Source organism: Melospiza melodia, chromosome 5 (genome assembly GCF_035770615.1).
Source record: "Melospiza melodia melodia isolate bMelMel2 chromosome 5, bMelMel2.pri, whole genome shotgun sequence".
Taxonomy (NCBI): Eukaryota; Metazoa; Chordata; class Aves; order Passeriformes; family Passerellidae; genus Melospiza; species Melospiza melodia.
The window spans coordinates 28,437,808-28,458,179 of NC_086198.1; the positions used below are offsets into that span (position 1 = coordinate 28,437,808).

Consider the following 20,372-nt stretch of genomic DNA (forward strand, 5'->3'; position numbering starts at 1 on the left):
TATAAAGTGGTCACGGTAAAACAGCATGAATTTGTTTTTGATTATCAGAGTATAGAATTTGATGTAGGTTCGTTCATTTTACATAAGCACTGTCAAATTTGCTCTGTGTCACTGTACATCCTTTTTTTCCCCTCTCTCAGCAGAAAAGTCTTAGAGCTCATTTAAAGTGTTATAGACTTTTTTGTAGACATTTATTAAAATTAGCAGCCGAAGAAGATCTTTGCATGGTAGTAGGATTTTTATTTTTCCATAGCATATTTTTATCCATAGGAAGGACAAAAATGACAGCAGTGACTGGCTGAAATGTCATGCCATAGAAAAAGCAACTTATGTATTGAATTGTAATTCTTAAAGTATTTTGACAACTCTCTGCCATTAATCTGCATTTTAAACAAAATGAAAATTGTATTGAACATGCTACTGAAAAATAAAGATAAGTTTTATATACATAGTGAGGGAAGGAGAGCATGAGAAAACCAGAACAGATGGCTGAAAGGATCATAGTCAAATCAGAGCATTGGTAGAAGAGCCAGTCACTAAGAAGATTTATTTGTATTGTTTGTGTATTTACAGAAAAATAAAGTCAGGTAGCATCAAAATAGGGTGTAAGTTTTAAAAAGTCATTCTTGATTGGAAAGGGAAAAGCCCCAGTTTTGGTGATTGGGAAAAGAATTATTGGTGTCTTGTCATCATGTCATGTATTTGTGAATGTTAATGGAACATAGTCTGTTCTCTGTGGGGCATCATCTGAGCCAATTTTATTGCACTGCCCACTGAAAGAGAGTTGTAAAATTTGCCTTTATCACAGAAGTGGTGTGGAAAGGTGGGTAAGGCTTCAGAGCAACAGAAAGGAGGAGGAAAAAATACAAAGGTCATCAGGTCTATTCTCGCCTATTAATGAAAGATTTTCATGGTCAGTAAATTTCTGAACACTTACTGCATTCCCATTCACTGGAAGGAAGCTTTCTCTGCTATCCTGGAAGGCCAATTCTGCAGCACAATAGACCTCAAACCAATCCAGCAGAAAACCTGTCAGAGAAAGACAGTCTGCTGTGGAAGAATGCTGAAGAGGAAACGTGTAGGAGAGCAGATATGCCAAATAAATAAATAAAAGAGCAGAAAGTGGAGGCATGCCAGGGAACTGAGAAGGAGCATACTTATTTTTTACCTTCCCATAGTGGCCTCCGCTGGTGAACCACTCACTGAGTTGCTGGTGGAATGTAAAGCTTCCTTGAAAATAAATCCAGCTGGGGACAGAGGTGGAATCACCACCTGTGTTCCCAGAGGATGAATGCTGCTTACAGCTCAAGAGGCCTCTGTGGTGCAGGAAAGTGTGTAATTCACACCTTCCTGAGCCAGCTTTACTGAATGCAATAATCATCTGGTCTTTATTTGAATCTCCCTCTTCCGGGACTGATTTCCACTGTCTTCTGTTATTCCAATTCTCCTAAAGCAGTGCAGTACATAAAGATTCTCAGTCCAGATGCAGACCTCACATGGGCTCATGGCCACCTCCTTGCAAGCACACTCGCAGCCCTGTGTCGCTCTGCCCAAAACCTCTCAATTATTGGCTGGCTCTGGGCAGTCTCAAGGCTTTCGGCTGCTCCCAACCAATAACTGGGAGAGTTGGGAAAGCAGGATTCCTGTTGCACCAGAAGAGTGTGAAGGAGGCAAGCTGTGGGTTTGTGTTGGGCTGGCATCTGCATTTATAAGTTTCGTGTACTTTCTTTAGGAGGACGGGAAGAAAGAATTGTATTATCAGGGGACGAGGATTGTCATTTGGATTAAACTAAAGACTTGCCCAGCAGAACAGCAAAATCTGGAGTTGAGGAATTAAAAAAATAAGTACAGAGGACTAGGACTAGAAGTGAAAGGTCCTGCATTTAGTGACTGGTATCTTCAAAGGACTGTGAAGGTAAGGAAAAGAAAAAAATTATCCCCCCCCATGTCAAAATTTTGTCTTTGCTGCAACAGAAGTAAGAAGAAAAAAAGAATTAGGCTTTAAGTTCTAGTGCTGCCAAACATCAGAACAGAAAACTTTGTGATGGATGCACTTTGGCCATTTTCAGCTAAATCCTTCCCTGCACCTAACTGAATAAAAAGCATCTCTAACTTCAGTAGGTTTTGTGCTTAAATTCCAAGCCAGAGTACAGTCCTTTAAGTATTTCTCATGTATAAATTTAATTGTAACACATTCCTGTACCTAAAGTTATTTTAAAGTCAAGTATTAAAATAGTGCATTTGTTGAAATCAGTAAAAAATAATGAAAATATTTTTTAAAACATCCTTAGATAACTGCAAAGCCCTTTATAAACAAGGGAAAAAGCAAAGCTCTGCAACACAAGAGGAAAAAGGAAATGCTTTGGAGATAGGGTCTAGTGTGTAGCCCATACCGAGCCATGACATCAGTGTAATTATTTTCCCCTAAGGTAAATGTCTAATGTTACAAATCCTTCCCTTGCCAGAGGCCTCAGGCCCCACAGATAGCAAAGCACTGGAGTCCTCAACACCCAAGAGGTCTCACAGAGCTCTGCTCCTGCAGCCCAGACAACTTCTGCGTGTTTGCTGGATTTCCACCAGGCAGGGGCAATTCCCCCTTGGAGCTCAGAGTAGGTGGTGCAGCTTGAAGGGCAGGGTGTACCCCTGCAGCAGACCTTGGCAGCCTTCTGCTCCTGCTGGAGTCACATTTCTGTCCTGTGCTGGGGCCAAATTTCCAAAACATGGCAATTAAGCAAACACTTCCCACTGAGAAGAATACCTGACACTGATCTTCAGCCCTCCTGCATCTCGTTCTCAAGAGTTCAGATGGTGCTGCCTGATAAGAGGTTTTACCCTTCACCCATGTTTTTTTACAAATAAAACTCCTTAAGATCAAACACTTGGTAAGGCATATTGGTTATGCTATTTATTACGTAGGAAATAAACTAAATTAAAGGTGATTATATTACTTCAACAACTTACCCAGCACTTGTGCTATAAGAATAGATGAAAAAAAAGAGATAAAGATATTAGAGTTAAAATATTTGGTGTTGAATTTGCATATTTAAGCACAACCCCTTTTTAAAAAGGTTGTTACTCCATTCCAACATGAGAGTGAGTTTGTTCAGACAAAAAAGTCAAGTATAAATACCTTTATATACCATATATTTATATATACCCATCACATTAGTACTGTTAAGTATAAATACCATTATATTCTAAGTATCATATAAAGAGTGCATTTCAAAATCAGTTTTAAAGGAAAACTTGGAATATGCTACCTACATTGTTTACTATTAAGCCACACAGAGTAATGGAAATAAATGGTCACGTCTGGTTTTGCTTACTAGCATTAATTACTACTAAGGATATGTAATTAAGGGTCATACTTACAATATGATCTATTTTAAATTAAATAATTTAAAATACCAGTTAAAGCATTCCTGTGTATTTCTCTGTATTTACTATATGTAATAACACATATATTGACATAATTAAATGGCAGCATGTCTTAAAAATAAGTGCAGCATATGTTTATGAATTACAGAAAAAGTATAATATCTTAATAATATAATAAAACTTCTGTCTATAATACCAGAGGTATACCAGAGTACATTTGAAAGCACAGAAATTGGAAGCAGAGCCCAGCTAAGGAGTGGTTACATGAAAATAGCTCCATTCTATAAAAATCCAGCACTCACATGCCTCACATCCAGTATTCACAGGCAAGTTACTTCTCTTTGTGTTAGGTCAGAATACAAAGTGGGTAATTTTGTGCACTTGTTTACATTTTTACAAGTGTAAATATATTATAGCAGAAATTACAATGCAAAAAGAAGTATCAAAAATATCCTTCAGTTGGGAACACATACTGCTGCAATATACTTTCAGAACTGACATAACCTAGCTAAACAGCCCTTTAGAAATGAAAAATATAGAAACACTTTGTTTTAATGTTTACTTGGCTTTGTACTGACTTTATGGAATTCTGATTAAATTATTTTCATGGCTCTGGTCTTAAACTAGACCAAACTGGGGTTTAAAGGTCCGAGGTCCCTGGCCTAAGGAAATCAGTTTTGGAAAAAAGTGTAGTATTGGTGCAGAAGGTGTCACAGCCACCAACAGGAGAGGGGAGCCTTCAAGCTACAGAGCAGCACAGGCAGACATCGAAAGTGGGAGCTGCCAGATTTAGTTACGACACAAATTTCACACTGGCCCCAGTCCACAGTATGTTTAAGTAATTAATACTCATTTCAGCCAACCATCATTCTTTGTCTTCAACAGACATCCCAATGGAATACAAAGATTTGTCTCATTCTTCTTGCCCTTCCTTATACAACTGACAAACATTAATGGTTATTCCATCAAATAGTGCAGTGCAGAATCTCATACAAGCTGATTTGTCATCTACAGTTTGTTGGTGCTGGTTCCATCTAAAGGGAAACTTTCAAAGAAAAGGATGTCAATAACCTTTTAAGCTGCCAAGAAAAAGATACAACTATTTGACATGGTATACACAGGAAAGACTGTAAAGCCTGGGTGCTGGTTTCACATCAAAAGTCCATTGATAAAAAATAAAATAGAGGAATATTCTATAGAGAAAGTCTGAGATTTTGTACAGAATTATTTGGTTTGGTAGTACTAAAATTACTACTCCAAAGGGATTTTGCTGGGTATCTCTCCATTTACCACGCAGCATATGAGACAACACTACAGAAAACTATATACTTTCTGGCACATAGAGGGTATTTTAAAAGCTAGGGAAGTGTGGCAGGGATTTGGTTGGGAAGAACAGGTCTGCCAGTTAGTGATAAAGTTCAAAATACACATGAAGAATTGGTTTCCAAAAGCAGGAAAACTAAATATGGAAAAACTCATCTGGATTTCTCGTTGAACATGAGCCAACTAATGTCTTGATGCTGCACTGATTTCAGTATCTTGGAGGGATATTCACAAAGTTTTTATTAACTGCATGAGTAAATAGACTTTTTAGAACCAAATGTGTCTATCTGACTGCGAAAAACAGCAGTATGACATTTCAAGAAGCAATAGAAACAATCTATAAAGTGATACACTGCTCTCTAACAATCATGAAAGGCAGCAATAAATAAAAGTCAAGGCCTGATCCTACAAATGCAACTTGCCATAGTTACTACCTTGCAGGTCCAGTGTTTCATTCATTTTTCACATTCTTGCTTCATGTGTACTTCATTAAAAGCTCTTAATTTAATTTTCACCTGTTTACGCTTTCAACAACTTCGCTTTCACACTGAGACGGCTGCCATGGCATCAAGCACTAAATAAAATCTTCAGCTCAGTAACAAAAAGATCTTTTCTTACTAATACTTTCAATAACTCACCTTGCATGGCAGACCTAGTGTGACTCACTGACATTCCTGAGCCCTTAAATGAGTTGAACTCATCTCTCAGGAGAAGAAATAGGACTGTCTTTGTCTGGGCACAACAGACAGAATCATTCCTCAGGAATCTTTGAAATATGCCTTCCTGTTCCCAAAGCAACTGATTTGCCTGCCTTTGCTTCAGACTTTATCAGAGCAACTTGGTCAAAGCTCTTAGAAACTCAAACAATAATATCTACAATCAGTTCAGACTCAGCTGCAGAATTATTTTTGGCTCATAAAGGAGAAAGAGCTGGATTGGCAGTCCCTTCATTCATGATGACTGCAACTGATTTGGCAGCTCTAACTAGACTTTCAAAACTAACCTCTCTGATAACCCCCTGAAACTAAATTTTTCTAGCAAACAAACTAGGAAATTTTGTCTGCCTCTAAATTAGCAGGATCCAGATTTCATTGTACAAATCTGTTTGTATGGAAATCTCTTGACCTATTTACATCTCCATTTCTGACTCAGGTTTCTCTTTGGTGGTTGTGATTAAAAAGGAAGTACAGCAATCATGTTGAATTAAAATAAATTAAAGCTGTGCACTTTCCCAATTAGGCCCTTTGTGGGATGACTTTCAACAGGAAGACAGGCCCATCCATCACTCTGAAGTGCAAATACATTTTAAAGCTTCATCCTCTGTTATAATTTCAAATTTCATAATTGCTTATCTTGGGTGTGGTTAGAGTTGCAAAACGTTGTGTCCTTATGGGTGCAGAGCTAGAGCACTTGAATCTACAACAGAGTCACTGGTTCTAGTTTTGAAGGGCTGGCAAGTCCTGAGTCAAACCCCAAAACTTCTATCACTTTGTGAATAATCACATACATTAATTGAATTTGAATTGTTAACTATGTGCTGTGTCTATTTCCGTGCCTCAGCTTCGCTCCCTGTATTGCCTCAAGAGCAAAAAAAGAATCTGAGTTTTATTCTTCCTTTATACAAATACAGTTTTAGGCATAGTAATAGTACATACATTTTTAGAAGCTTTTTAGAAACTGAAAAGCCTTCTATTTAAGTTGACAGGGTATTTGCATTGTCACAGTACATTACATGGATTGGATGCTTAACATATAACTGTACTGTTCTTCATGGCAAACATAATAACAAAAGCAAGTTGTTCTGAGATTTTTCTAATTCCATTAAAAAAAAAAAAAAAAAAAAAAAAAAAAAAAACAAAAAACCCAAAACCCCTTTTCAGTGAGGAACCACATGTAAAACTATGGTTTCTCTGCACACAGACCAAGGCTGCTTATTACCTACAGTACACCAGCTATGATGAACAGACCACCATAGTTGTGACAACTGATGTTGCTGCCTCCAGGGTAAAACAAAGGTTTACATATTACACAAGCAATTTAACTGTTTTCTAAACATATTGCCAAGACAGTGGGAGTTGGCAGCCAGCACTGTGTTTTAGGTTTTGGATACTTGGATTAGAAGTGACTGCTGATTATAGACCTTTTTATTCGTCTTCTACGAATTACAAGCAACCTAGTAACCCAGCAAAGAATCCTTCACAGCACTTAAACTTGTCTTCATGGCTTCCCAAAGATTACATACACAAATCACTCCACAAGAGTGGCGTAACAGACTTGTGCATAGATAACTACATAAGGCAATTGTCTTGTTCTAACTCTTAAAGACTTCCCCAAAGTGAAATGTTTTATAATCCTTTTTGTGCAGTAGTCAGGAAAGAAATAAGAGTTTGGGCAAAGATTATCCACAAGAAAGAAACTTTTTTTTTTTTTTGGGTTCCAGCTGAAACACAATAAAGAACATAATTAACTTCACAATTCTTTGTGTTTTTCATTTGACTGCAGGGAGGAGATGAAAGAGGACTGTTAAGCCTTGCATTCCACCCCAATTACAAGAAAAATGGAAAGCTGTATGTGTCTTATACCACCAACCAAGAACGGTGGGCTATTGGACCTCATGACCACATCCTTAGGGTCGTAGAGTACACAGTATCCAGGTATCAGTAGAAGTCTAAAATTAACAAACTCTGTATTTCTCAGCAACCTCTGCACTTTAGTATTTCTGATTTCTAAAATGAATATGAGTTTACAATGTATAAACTTGGGCACCTGCAGAAAACCTATTGTGGATTTTATTTCAAATAGTAATTTTGGAATGATAGGAAGAGCATAGTTTTTTTCTTTTTAAGACTTTTTTTCAGTTATTCTGTCATTTTATAATTATGATTACTTCCTACTTATTGTGCATAGGCAGCAAAGTAATTGTTTGTGAATGCTGGAAAATTGAAATTTCTCAGAAATAACTGTTAGGCATTTTTCAGCCAAGTTACAACATCCACATCTCGAAGTATAATTTGAATGAGTCAAGTGTATTTTCAGAAAGAAGAACAAAGATAGTGAACTGTGAAAACTGTGTTCATATCTTTAACTTGCAGGAAAAATCCACACCAAGTTGACATGAGGACAGCAAGAGTGTTTTTAGAAGTAGCAGAACTCCATCGAAAACATCTAGGAGGACAGCTGCTGTTTGGCCCAGATGGCTTCCTATACATTTTTCTTGGAGATGGCATGATCACTCTAGATGACATGGAGGAGATGGATGGTTTAAGGTACAAAAACTACCAGTGGATAGACTTCTATTATTGTGCTCAAAGACCTCTTTGGCTCAGGAGATTTTCAGGTGCTGCTGTGGTTTTTAAAATATTTCTTAAGTACAAGGGTATACTCAAAACCCAGACCAGAGGGCAATTGTAGTACCTGGTTTTAAATTAATGGAATGGAATTAATTTAAACATTACATCGTTTCATGTTTATGGTAAGAGTGTGCTCCTCTACTTTCCTTTCCTCCATCTCAGTCACAAATGTAAGTTAAAACACATTTTGGTTTCTCCTGTTTCTTGTAACAAGAAAGTTCTGAATCCTTATAAAAAAGTATCAACACCTGCATTGAAACAATATAATTTTTTCTCACTTGCTTTCTATATAATTAGTCTTTGGATTGTATTGTGACTAGAAATCGCTGAATTCAAGAGTAGGATCCAAAGTGTGAGCAAAAAGCACTTTGTAATTACAAAGAGTTTATATCCAAAATTACTCTAGATGACACACAGTATAAAAGACTTAGTAGCCTTATATTTGAGGCCCTAAATAATTTTGATGTTTAGAACATTATTCTTATGATCAAGTTGTTTCCCAACAACATGATCAGAGACATTTTGGTCTGCACGTAACAAGGCAAGATATTTGCCAAAATGAATCTCTGAAAGGCTCTGCTACACTCTTTGGTCTTGCATCCACCATGATGGACTTGCATCCATCACTACTGATTGATTAATCAGTAAAGTGGCTTGTTTATTTTGCTGGCTCACTCTAGTATTATATGGATTACATTTGCCAGTGAAACACCTTTAAAAACCCAATTATTTTACCCTCCAACTCTCTCAGTGATTTTACAGGTTCTGTATTGCGCCTCGATGTCAATACTGACCTGTGCAATGTCCCTTACTCCATCCCACGGAGCAACCCACACTTCAACAGCACCAACCAACCTCCTGAGATTTTTGCACATGGACTCCACAATCCAGGCCGGTAAGTGAGTTTCCACTAAACTGAAATTGCTCTGGAGCAGACAGTTTTCAACCCAGCTTGCTTTTATACTGACAGACAGCAATATTTCAGTAATAAAAGCGCTCGTGAACTTTTTGAATCTTCCACTCCTCCACCTCCACACATATGTCACAGTTAGAAACAAATGTACATTGGCAAAGGGGAAAGAGAAGAGCATGCACAACTACTACAAGTCAAGACCAAAATGACAGAAACAAAGTACAGAATTTTTAGCTTTAATTAGTAATAAAATTACTACCTTAGAGAAAGAAAAGAGCTTAAAGCAGAAAGCTGGTAAAGTACAGCTGAAATGGAAATCTTGACTGGGAAAAAAAGGCACGTGGAAAACAAATGAGAACATCTGGTGATATCTAAACAATAGCAAGGAGGAGAACAATGCTTTAACTAAACAACACATAATTCAGCAAATTAGGTGGGTGGTAGTACTGAAGTGACATTTAAAGTCTTGGTTTGAAAAAAAATCAGAAAGTCAAGTTGTTCAGATAAGGACTTGATTCTTGGACTTTTTAACAGTCCAAAATTCCTACACCATATGAGTTCATTTAGCTTAAGGCACTATTCTTTTCAGGTGCTATATTGCAGACTACATTATATCACCAGGGAAAATCGTTTTATTTCACATTACATAGAAATGTGAGGAATGGAAAACTGTATTATCTCCTGTGCATAAATCCAATGCATTTCTCAGGTATTTTGACTCAGCATGAAAAAGGTCCCTCAAATGAAACAATAGGCACCACAAAGAAACAATAATGCTTTAAAATGTAATGCTTCATATTGATAGTTACATGTTATGAACTCACCTTTCTCATGGATTTTCTCTTTTTTTGTTGTTGTTTTAAAGGTGTGCTGTGGACCGGCACCCAACAGATGTAAACGTCAATTTAACTATACTTTGTTCAGATTCAAATGGAAAGAACAGATCTTCAGCAAGGATCTTACAAATAATAAAGGGCAAAGACTATGGTAAGTTCTATCCAGGGTAAAGCTGCTGGCAATAGTCAGGTTCTGTTTCCATGGAATAATAAACAGAAAAAGAAGAGAATATGTAAAGGCCTGTATAGCCATGATAGGAAACTTACAGCATAGAGACAACTTATCTGAGATAGAAGTGAAATTTCTATCTTTTCAAAAGAAATCTTCAATGTAGAAGCGGATAAAAGATGCAGGCCAAAACCAAATGGAAATGACTCAACTTTGTTCTTGTTGGTGTAGAATATCATGTAAATAAGATTTAACAAATTTGACAGTTGCTAGTCTGTCAAAGATCTCACTGTTGCTGCATATTTTGGCTCATAAAGAGAATATTTTGGAATATCAGGAAATGATGGAAACGCATTCTTAGTTTTCTTAGTATTCTTAGTCTTTCACAAATAACCTTTTGAGAGAGAGAATGGAAACCTCATGTAATGTGCCTCTTATAATGGAAAAAGTGAGATGGACAACAGCAGACCACAACCAAACAGGGAAATGACTGAGCTCTGTTTAAATGTTACTAAAAATAAAAAACTTAGAAAAAGGCACTATGATGCTACTTCATAATAAATTACTAGTTTAGATTAGATTACAAAAAGAGAAGTACACTCAATTCGGGACTTTAAAATATTGAAGTGCTTCATGCTCTCTCTGAATCTGTATGATTGCCAGTCACAATTTCAGTTTGATGTTTAACTCTGGTGCTGACCAAGGTCCCTTGCAAGTTCAGGTGACACTTCCTCTGAGCTATCACCTGCCTTGACTGCCCATTTAGCAGCTTGTAAATTCCTGATGGTAACATGTGATAAATGCCAACGGTGTCTAAAGGCATTGAGAACTGGCCTGTCTCCTGGAACGTAGCATTTCCCTTTCTAATCACATCCCTGGGTTCTCCCACCTGTACACCCCTTAAAAGCAAAGCAGCTGGGCTGGCTGGCACAACAGGACACAATAGCATAATGCAATTGTACTACTTCAGTTATTGCATGGATTTTCTGTGTCCATTTTATGAAAGCCAAACCAAAGAATAATATTTGGTTAACCACTGCTCCAATGGAATTTTGACTGCATCCTTATTGCAGAGTAAACTAACAATATTGTGTCTGTCCCGAGCAGCTTGCCAATATTAATACTACGCTGTGGGTCAATGGCTTCAATAAAAAGAGTTCATCACTGTTTTCTCCCCCATAAAATTTCAGCTCTAACTCATATAGAACACTCTGGGAAATGCATTTTTCAAAGGCTTGCAGATAGCCCGCTGACTAAAAAAAAAATTCCTATTAAAAAATGGTCAACTGGCTGTGGCTTTTTTTAAAATTATGCAGCTAGCATGTCAAATGGAGCCTACTTGTACCCTAAGTGGTATTTGGTTGCATGAATAGGAACATGTAGACTGGAACTTCCTTGACGAATTGTTTGATAGGACTAAAATCTGTGGTTTTATGAAATAAAAAAGCAGAAAAGTACAGGAATTTCAACTAATACAGCAGCATAAAATAAATTACCATGAGAAGATACAGCCAGTAATAGTAGTGTTTTATGGGATATAACACACATACCATCTTTAAAACTGTGAATTGGGAAGTTTCTCAAACCATTGAAAGGATTTCAAAACGAATTCTACTGAAAATCACTGGAATTTCTGCACTAGACTCTACAGTGAATGGGGGTTATTTTGTTCCTGAAGTTCAGGAGATCCAGTCTGCAGACAGATTGACATGTAGAAATTAACAGCAGTAATCACTCTGGTTTCAATGGAACTTCAGCCTAACCTTTATGTAGTTTTATTCTCCCAGCTTGTGCACATGGAAGAAAGCAATTATAGCCTCGCCTTTTGAAATCTTTAATGGATTGTTTCACAAACAGACTTTGTTGTAATTTTCTGATTTTTTTTAATATCTCATTTCTGAGATGTTAACGTTGCAATGTCAATGCATCCTGAATTCTGAGGACTCTTTAAATGGAATTAATCTTTTTAACTGAGGCAGTGACATTTTCCTAGATGTGCATCAATATGAAAATTCATATGATCTAATGCTACGGTAGTTCCTTTTCAGAGAGTGAGCCCTCCCTTCTAGAATTCAAACCCTTCAGCAGTGGCTCCCTGGTTGGTGGATTTGTGTACCGGGGCTGCCAGTCGGAGCGGCTCTATGGAAGTTACGTGTTTGGAGACCGCAACGGGTACGTGTGCACAGCTCACTGCAAACAGCAATGCATGGCAGGTGGATTCAGTCACTCAGCTGCCTGTGTAAAGCCACACCAACAGTCTTGTATGATGTGTCACTTAGCCAGTTTAGCAGTGGGGTAATGCAGATTAGATTCTAGATTTGGGAATAAAATAGCGCAGCATTCTAATGAATGGTGACATACAGAACGTACCTAATCCTTGGGAAAAGGTACAGAAATTGTAAGACAAAGAACTGCACAGATGTATCTATAATGCTACTTGCAGCAAGTGTTTACTTATTTATATGGACAATGAAAACCCTCTGTTCAAAACGTAATATAACTCTTTTTTTTATGTGTTTGTGAATGTAGAAATTTTTTAACGCTGCAACAGAGTCCTGCAACCAAACAGTGGCAAGAGAAACCCCTCTGTCTTGGCAACACTGGCTCATGTAGAGGTTTCTTTTCAGGCCCTGTCTTGGGATTTGGAGAAGATGAATTAGGTAAATACTAAAAGAGTTTTTCTTAAATTATAAGGCTTATCAGTAATTTCTGCAGCAGTATTCATAATTAAATGTTTAAAAAGAAGGCTATCTGTCCTTCGTCAAAGCTGCTCTCACTGCTCTCAGCTACACCTCAGCAGCCTTGTAGGAAGAACTGAGAAGAGAATGTGTCACTGGAAAGGGCAAAAATCCTTATTGTGTCTCACATGCTGTGAACCTGGCACTCACTGTGACACAATGTATAAAATACTTGCTTTTATTTCCAGCATTACAGAATTAAAGGGCAAAGATATTGCATGAGCAGACTGACCCCTCTTCTCCCTTCCTCACCTATTTAATTTTTTTAATCAATTCTATACTATATGAAAAAAAACCCTCATGATAGAATGTTCTTCACATTTTAGCATCCATTTGGGGAAAGTGCTTATATAAATTTTCAAATAGCAAATGATTCCTTTGTATATTTCAGTGTTTCTTCTGAAGTTTTTTAAATCTCATTTGGCAAATACAACCAGATCACAAAAGTCATGTATTTAACATCTTAGGAAGGGAGAAGTAATTTATTCCACTGTTTTTCCTAACAGGTGAGATTTACATATTATCAAGCAGTAAAAGTATGACACAGCCTCACAGTGGAAAACTCTACAAGATCGTTGACCCAAAAAGGTGAGTATTGCACTTCTTTTTGGGATCAGCCTTTTCCTCAATAGGTTAAAAACCAGAAGGTAACTGCAGTTCTGTTCATGTGGCTGAATTATGCAATACTGTTGTTCAATAAAAAGGAAAATTCCTGATGCAGGGGGCTCCCTAAAAGCAAATGTTCCAGCAGCAGCAAGCAGAATTGATTCACTGTCTCAAAGGAAGTGAATGTAAGAACAGCAGAGGGGTAACCAGCACTAACTTCTGGGAATTTTTACACTTTGACATTGTGCTGAAAGCTGCACTTTCCCACCTAGATGTATATTCTTAGTGTGTTTTCATAGAGAAGTTGACCTACTTAATTTGGAACCATATGGACTGGAAGAAGATGCTCCTGGTAGTTCTGAAGCCAAGTGATTTGTAAGCACCACAGAAAGTTATGCAGCACCAGTGGGAGGCAATTGCTGGAATTCTCCCCAACACTGCTGCTTCCTCACCTGCCACTGTGGTGGGACAGAGCACAACAGGAGCTGCCTCCAAAGATCAGCACTGTGAGACAAAGCCTGTTCTGTGTACTAAACAGCAAGTACAGAAAATAACCTGTGAGTCCTAGCCAGGGCTGGTTTGGCTGTAAGTAAGCTCTAAGGGGCTCGCTCAGTCTTTCCCAAATATCTCTTCAGTCTTTCCCAAATATCTCTTCTCCAGTTGTACAGGAGATACCACCAATGGACAATAATAGAGAGGACTCATTTCTCAGTGGGTGTGAGTTGTCACTGCTCACTAATATTGAACATACCCCTTCCATACCCCTTCTATTACATATCTCTCCCTTGGCATGCCTGGAGCACCAAGGAGGGAAATCCTCTGTCCTTGGACTCTGTGCCAGAAATACAGGGAATTCTTTAACTATTCTTAAAGAACTGCTTCCAAAGGGCTTATAAATCCCACTCAAGTGATTTATAAGACATGGAATTAATAGGATTTTTCTAATTATTGAGACTAATTTACCAGTTGTAAAATGAGGATAAATGAAAATTATCAAGGCAAAGCTCCTCAAGGCATGATCTTTGCAGAGCAGCTGGATGTATGAAAAGATTAAGGAATCTGGAAGGACTGCAAAAAGCCAGTTCCCAACATGACCCAGGGGCCCCAGCAGCAATAAGAGCTGATGACTAGCAGATAGATACTCACTTTAGCTGGAGGAATACCATGTTCTTCATTATGGATCTTGCTGCTCTATCAGAGCAGACAAGTTCTGACGTGTAAAAGTTGCACATCCATCCTGCAAAAGTATCAGAAATCAACACAAAAGGAGTCAGCCATCAGAAGTGAAGTTTGTTGTATAATTACTTTGACCCCATCACACCCTACAAAAGCAGCTGCCTATTTGTTCAGCATCTACTTCAGCATGTTCCTCCATGGGTATCATATACAGTCAGACTTCCATTTTTGGCTTTCCTATTAAGGGAGGAATTAATTTTCTTGTCAGACTTAAATTCTAAACATTGTTAGTGGGATAACAAGGGAATACAACAAGAAAATCATGACACTGGTTGCACACTGTACTGTAAGTTAGAGTTTCAGGGGTAGTGGACTTTCAGCGTTTTATAATTGTACTACCCCAAAACTACAACAAATAATTTGGAAGCAGATGTTACTGCAGGTTGGTGCAGTCTGTCAGTCAAGGTTATTATGTATGTTTTATTTATGCTTTCTGGTATTGAAAACATTTTTTAGAACAAAACTTGCCATTCTTCCTTGGATTGTTTAGTCTGTTGGTGTATGGTTTTAAGTGAATTTTACACCCTAAATCCACTATTAGTATCTAATTACATGGGGCTGCCTTTTTTGACCTCAGCTTTTTGTTCTTGTTACCTCTTCCAGTAGGGTGGTCTTCAGCTGACATACCTGAAAGGCCAGACCTCCCATTGCTGCACTCATGGTTGGCTGTTCTCATGCGTGGAAAAGGGTCGAGACTGTGTTTGGTTAATGGTGAAAGTAACCAGAAAACTATAAAATACTTTTGTAAATTGGCACACAGTTGAAATTAAACAGACTGTGGCACAGGGATATAGTTTTTGGTAAAACTTCTCAGAAGCATGGGATAATTTTCATTCAGGCAAAGTTTTGAGTTTTGCTGTCTTTCAATCTCACACCACTGCAGCTTTTAAGGGAAGGATAATGAGTGACTTCCACAATGGAGCATGGGAGATATATTTACCATTCCATGCTGAGTTCATACCACCCATGTAAACTCCATGGCTTTGGCAAATGTTCGTGTAAATTTTAGTAACAAAATAATGTTATTTACAAGATAATATTCTTTTCCATGTTAATATTTTGTTGCTTCTCCTCGTGGTGTGCACCACACCAATGCAACAAATATTCACATAAACCCTACCACAATAAACTTTGTAAAACACAAAGTAAGGATGCTACAGGTGGACTATGAGTAGGTGGTAATAATAAAATAATGAACCTATTGATTTGTCATGTCTTAGAAATTCATTACTTACTAAAAAACCCCTGTGAGAGGTGGTCCCTGGCAGACCTGTTAATTTGCAAAGATAATCTTCAATGCCTGGGGCAGTGTAGAAGAACAAAATTATCGTGCCCTAGAGTAGCCCCTTGCTGGAAATTAACAGTTCCATGCAAACCCAACCTTCTTCTCCTTGTGGTCATTTGTAAGCTGCTGCAAGCTTACAAAATTATTATTTTATTTTAAAAAATAAACATTACATGAAGGTGCAGGGCTTTATTTCTTTTGATCTTTTTAGAATCATAAGAAACATTAAGGTTGGAAAAGACCTCCAAGATCAGCAAGTCCAACCTTTGACAGATCACCACCCTGTCAACTAAACCAGAGCACTGAGTGCCATGTCCAGGTGTTTCTTGGACACCTCCAGGGATGGTGATTCCACCACTTCCCTGGGCAGTCCATTCCAATGCTTAAAAACCCTTTCAGTGAAAAAATACTTCCTGATGTCCAACCTGAACTTCCCCTGGCACAGCTTGAGGCCATGTCCTTTTGTCTTGTGGAAAACTACTGCATAATCAAACAAAACCATGACTCCTATTTTTCTTATCTCAAATGTAGCTTAAGACAGAAATCTATTACTTGGACATAGAAAAAAAATCAAATAAGGTGGGCAGGTTAAACATTAGGAGATCAGAAGATGAGGGTAATCCAAAGAACTCTTTGCATTAGTCTTCAACACTCAGCAATGGGAAAGTCCCATTCTACAACAATCCTACATGTGTAACAGAAATGAGGTGTTTAACTGAGGTGATATATGATACATTTATGAACATGATCAACACAGAGGTTCTGAATTCCACAATTACCAAAGCAGTTTGAAATACAGAATTCCAGGTAGCACAGTAAAAGTTCTGTTCAGCTCTTCCAAATACTTCATATCAATAACTAAATAGACCCCCATTGAAAGCACTGAGTGAAATAATCCTTCTCTTTGTAAAAAGGTTGTTACAATGATACATTTGTGCCTGAGAGCTCACAGACAATGAAATGATTTAAAAAAAGCCCTAAGCATGTGAAGTGCTGCAAAATATAGGTATACTACATTTTACCAAAAATCCCATAGAGAAATGAGTATAGCCAATAGCATATTTAGCTTTGAGGATGGAGGAGATGTGGGAAACATTAAAAATTACAGGCACATCAAACCAACATTGGGCACATTAGTTAAACTGGCAGTTGAGAGACATTTTTAAGTTAAAACTGTCTCTGAAAAATATTTCCATTTTTTGAGGATTATCAAAAAAACCCATTACTACTACTTTCCAGGGATTGGAACTAGTGAGGAAATACAGGGAGAAAGACTTGTATTCTTCTCAACTAAAAGGTAGGGTTAGTCAGATATCCTGAAGGTCAATGCAAATACCAGCATTTATAAATTGTTTTAGTGACCAAACACCAAAATCCCTTTATTTTCTAGTTTTCTACTTTCTGTTTTATAACTTTTCTATCATGTTTTCTGTTTCTAAAAATACATACTAATATCAATCACAAAAGTGTTGATGAACTGAAAAGAAAAATCAACTAAGTAAATAGTGATGTAGAAAATGTATAGAGGTCAAAAGATTCCAGTTAGTCAATAACAGAGAAAATAGGAGACAAACCCATTAGAAAAGAAAAAGCAACCATTTTCCTAGCATGATGAGAGGAGAAAATCAACTGTGAAAATGAATATTTAAATAAGTAAGATTTGTTGATAGGTCCATACACTCTGTAATTTAAACATTATCACTAGACCAAGAAGTAAGAAAATAAACTTTGTATGGTGGAAGAACAGCCATAAAGAGGCTTTGTAAGTTTTCTTTCAGAATATTTACAATATGATCACTTTAATTTCTAAGGAAATTACAGATAAAAGGAAAGATACCCAGAGAAGAGTCTAGAAGTGACAGACAATGCAAAAGTTTTCCTTTTAAAAGATGTGCTGTGAAGTTTTAAGTGTGAAGCTTTAAGAGTTTGCCACCATCCACACAGTGATTCCAAAGGGGATGAGTGACTGTTTTGACCAGGGTGGCTCACTGAAACCAGCAGGTGATTTTTATGAAGGAGGGCAGAGCCTGAGCAAGTGTTCCTGCACACAGAAGAAGAAGATTTCCTCTTCCTCTCCTCGTAACACCTTATAGATCTGGATTTCAATGTGTTTCATATCAGCAGCCGGAATTGCTGCTTCCCGTTGGATTGAAACTTGAACTTGATTCAAACCATCTCACTCCTCTTTCATGCCCCTCCAGAGTACATAATTCCACTTATCATCCTTTCCATCATCACCTTCCGGGGTTTCCGCTGTCGGAGAGCATTTCCAAACAGGCTGATTTCAGACACCAAGGGACAATATCTAGGCCATGCCTCATTTTGACGCTGTTCAGGCTCTTTAGAAAACCATTAGTGATTTGATTTTTTAACACGAGTCAGGAGTGTTTGGTGGTATGACAGAAGAAAAGCATTTATGAAAGTGAAGCTCTGTTTGAGCCTTCAATTCCTGTGGAAATGGAAACACACAGTTTTAGAGTAATCTGCATCAAGATACTCAGTTCTGATAGTTATAGATAAACTCCAAAGCTCCTACTGGAAACTCTCTGTAGAAGGAGCCAATTTTGTTGGTGAATGCCCTCACCAACCCAGGTGGGCCATATGATTTCTTTCTGTTCAGAAAGTTACTATCCCTTAAGTCATTTGAGGGAATGGAAAGCCAGAATTAATGTCTAATTATGTTTAGTTTAGCCAGAGCATGCAAAATTCTTATCTCATTTACCTACCCACATGCAGTTACTGTTCCCACAAGAGACACTAAAGAGAAATTAGAGCTTTTTGCGAATACCAGTCCAGAGAGTTTCACTTTACAGAAGTACTTCACAAAAACTCCTTTGTAACCACGATGGAAAAACCTAAGGATTTTTTTCAATCACATCACAGCTCACTGACTGTAAAAGTTTTTGTTTTGGTTTTATATTTTTTTCCCCTTTTCTTAAAGTCTTTCTAGCATTGGCTATTAAGGAGTTCTCACTTTTTATCACTTTATAAGGAAAAAAACAGCTCAGTTTATCTTTTGCTTATTTTCTGGAGCCTGCAGGAAGCCTCTGCCATCCTAAAGAAAGTCACACATAATAGAGCAGCTTTAGCCCAGTAAGCCAGTCGTTCCCAATTCATCAGTCAAAGTGTTATGCAAGTGGCCCCCTAAATTGATAAATTCCCACAGTGCCTGTTGACCCAGCTGCCAAGTGCTCATGCAGCAGGTGTTGTTTTCATGACCACCCTGACAGTAATACAAACTGTTTAGCAGTTGCATTGACCTCTTAGCTATTAACATTGATACAGGCTTCGCTAGGGACTAGTTTTCAAACATGACAGAATTTCTTAAGACTAGAGGTCATGAACAAGTATACCATATAAGAATAAATTTGATATGCTGCTGAGTTTAAATCTTAAAAGCCGTGAGTTTTTTCCACATTATTCCCATGTAGTAAATCTGGAGACAAGTAACGAGCTTTTGGCATCTCTCCCAGGACTAAAGGTATACTTTTTAATTTTAGAAGCTGTACCTGAAGAGATGCTATATTTATTCTATGACAAGCAGTAAATTTAGGTTATGACAAGGAGTGAAACAAAATTATTTTTTCTTGACATTTTCCCTTATAAAGGAAAAAACCTCAACAACTGATGCACAAATGTTGGTGATATACTTAAGTATCATTCTAATACCTAAATCTTATGTGCAGGTAATTGAAGCACAACATTCAATATATTTTGTATCAAGATTTCTCCTGTTTGAAATCTGAACATTCAAGAATTTTGTCTGCATTTTTTTTTCCTTCACTTTAGTAGGGAAGTAGAGATTTTTGATGTTGTGTCAAAAGCCTGGTGGAGGAATTGTTTTCTGTTCAGTACCATTATTTTACTGCAGAGTTTGGCCCTCCATTTGCATTGATTTATGCACATCTGAGTTACAGACAGCACATACAGCAACTAACTCGCTCTGCGTGTTCAGTGGAGCCGCGAACAGAGATGCGCTGAAGAAAGCATGAAGTCCTTAGCTATGCCAGAATGAGTTTTAATTATTAAAGCATGTTGGACTTTTAAATGCCTCTAAACAGTAGAGACAGCTTTCTTCTACTAGCTATGGTAAGGCAGCAAAAATTATTTTACACATTGCAGAGTCAAGAATTCCCGGCTCACTGCACACGTCAGCGAAGGGATCCAGCGAGGCCCCAGCCCCCAGTACAACTTTTCCTTCGTGTTCCATACATTTAGAGTTGTTATACAGTTTCATGAAAGCCTGTTTTAACAAGCAAGATATACTGTACTGTACTGTATATATGAACAGCTCTTTAAGATAACTAGAATTGTACAGACCATATAAATAGTCATTATCAGCTACATTTTTGGCTGACTTTCTGCGGACCAAATAGTGCTTACTGTAAGAGTAATCAAGCTGTACCCTTTAGAGTTTTATAGATTGAGGGATACAAGGAAAAAAATTCTCTGCAGCCTGGAGTGTGGCTCCATCTATTCCTCTCCATTTTCCACATCAGGAGACACAGAGAAGCACTGGTTATATAAACAAAATCATG

At 37.6% G+C, this 20,372-nt stretch overlaps 2 protein-coding genes across 4 annotated transcripts in view; one reads left to right on the forward strand and one right to left on the reverse strand.

Annotated features, from left to right (window-relative positions):
- Positions 1-20,372, forward strand: part of HHIP (hedgehog interacting protein) — a 74,972-nt gene that overhangs the window by 41,657 nt on the left and 12,943 nt on the right. The window contains exons 5-11 of the mRNA XM_063156709.1: positions 7,204-7,355; positions 7,794-7,967; positions 8,803-8,946; positions 9,830-9,951; positions 12,018-12,141; positions 12,499-12,629; positions 13,214-13,295. Coding sequence (XP_063012779.1) covers positions 7,204-7,355; positions 7,794-7,967; positions 8,803-8,946; positions 9,830-9,951; positions 12,018-12,141; positions 12,499-12,629; positions 13,214-13,295 — 929 coding nt within the window. The remainder of the gene's footprint in view (positions 1-7,203; positions 7,356-7,793; positions 7,968-8,802; positions 8,947-9,829; positions 9,952-12,017; positions 12,142-12,498; positions 12,630-13,213; positions 13,296-20,372) is intronic.
- Positions 1-20,372, reverse strand: part of ANAPC10 (anaphase promoting complex subunit 10) — a 143,848-nt gene that overhangs the window by 25,911 nt on the left and 97,565 nt on the right. For all 3 annotated transcript variants that reach the window (XR_010027772.1, XR_010027771.1, XM_063156716.1), the window contains exon 5: positions 14,460-14,550. Coding sequence is in view for 1 of the 3 variants with exons in the window: in XM_063156716.1 (XP_063012786.1) it covers positions 14,488-14,550 (63 nt within the window). In the remaining 2 variants the exon portion in view is untranslated. The remainder of the gene's footprint in view (positions 1-14,459; positions 14,551-20,372) is intronic.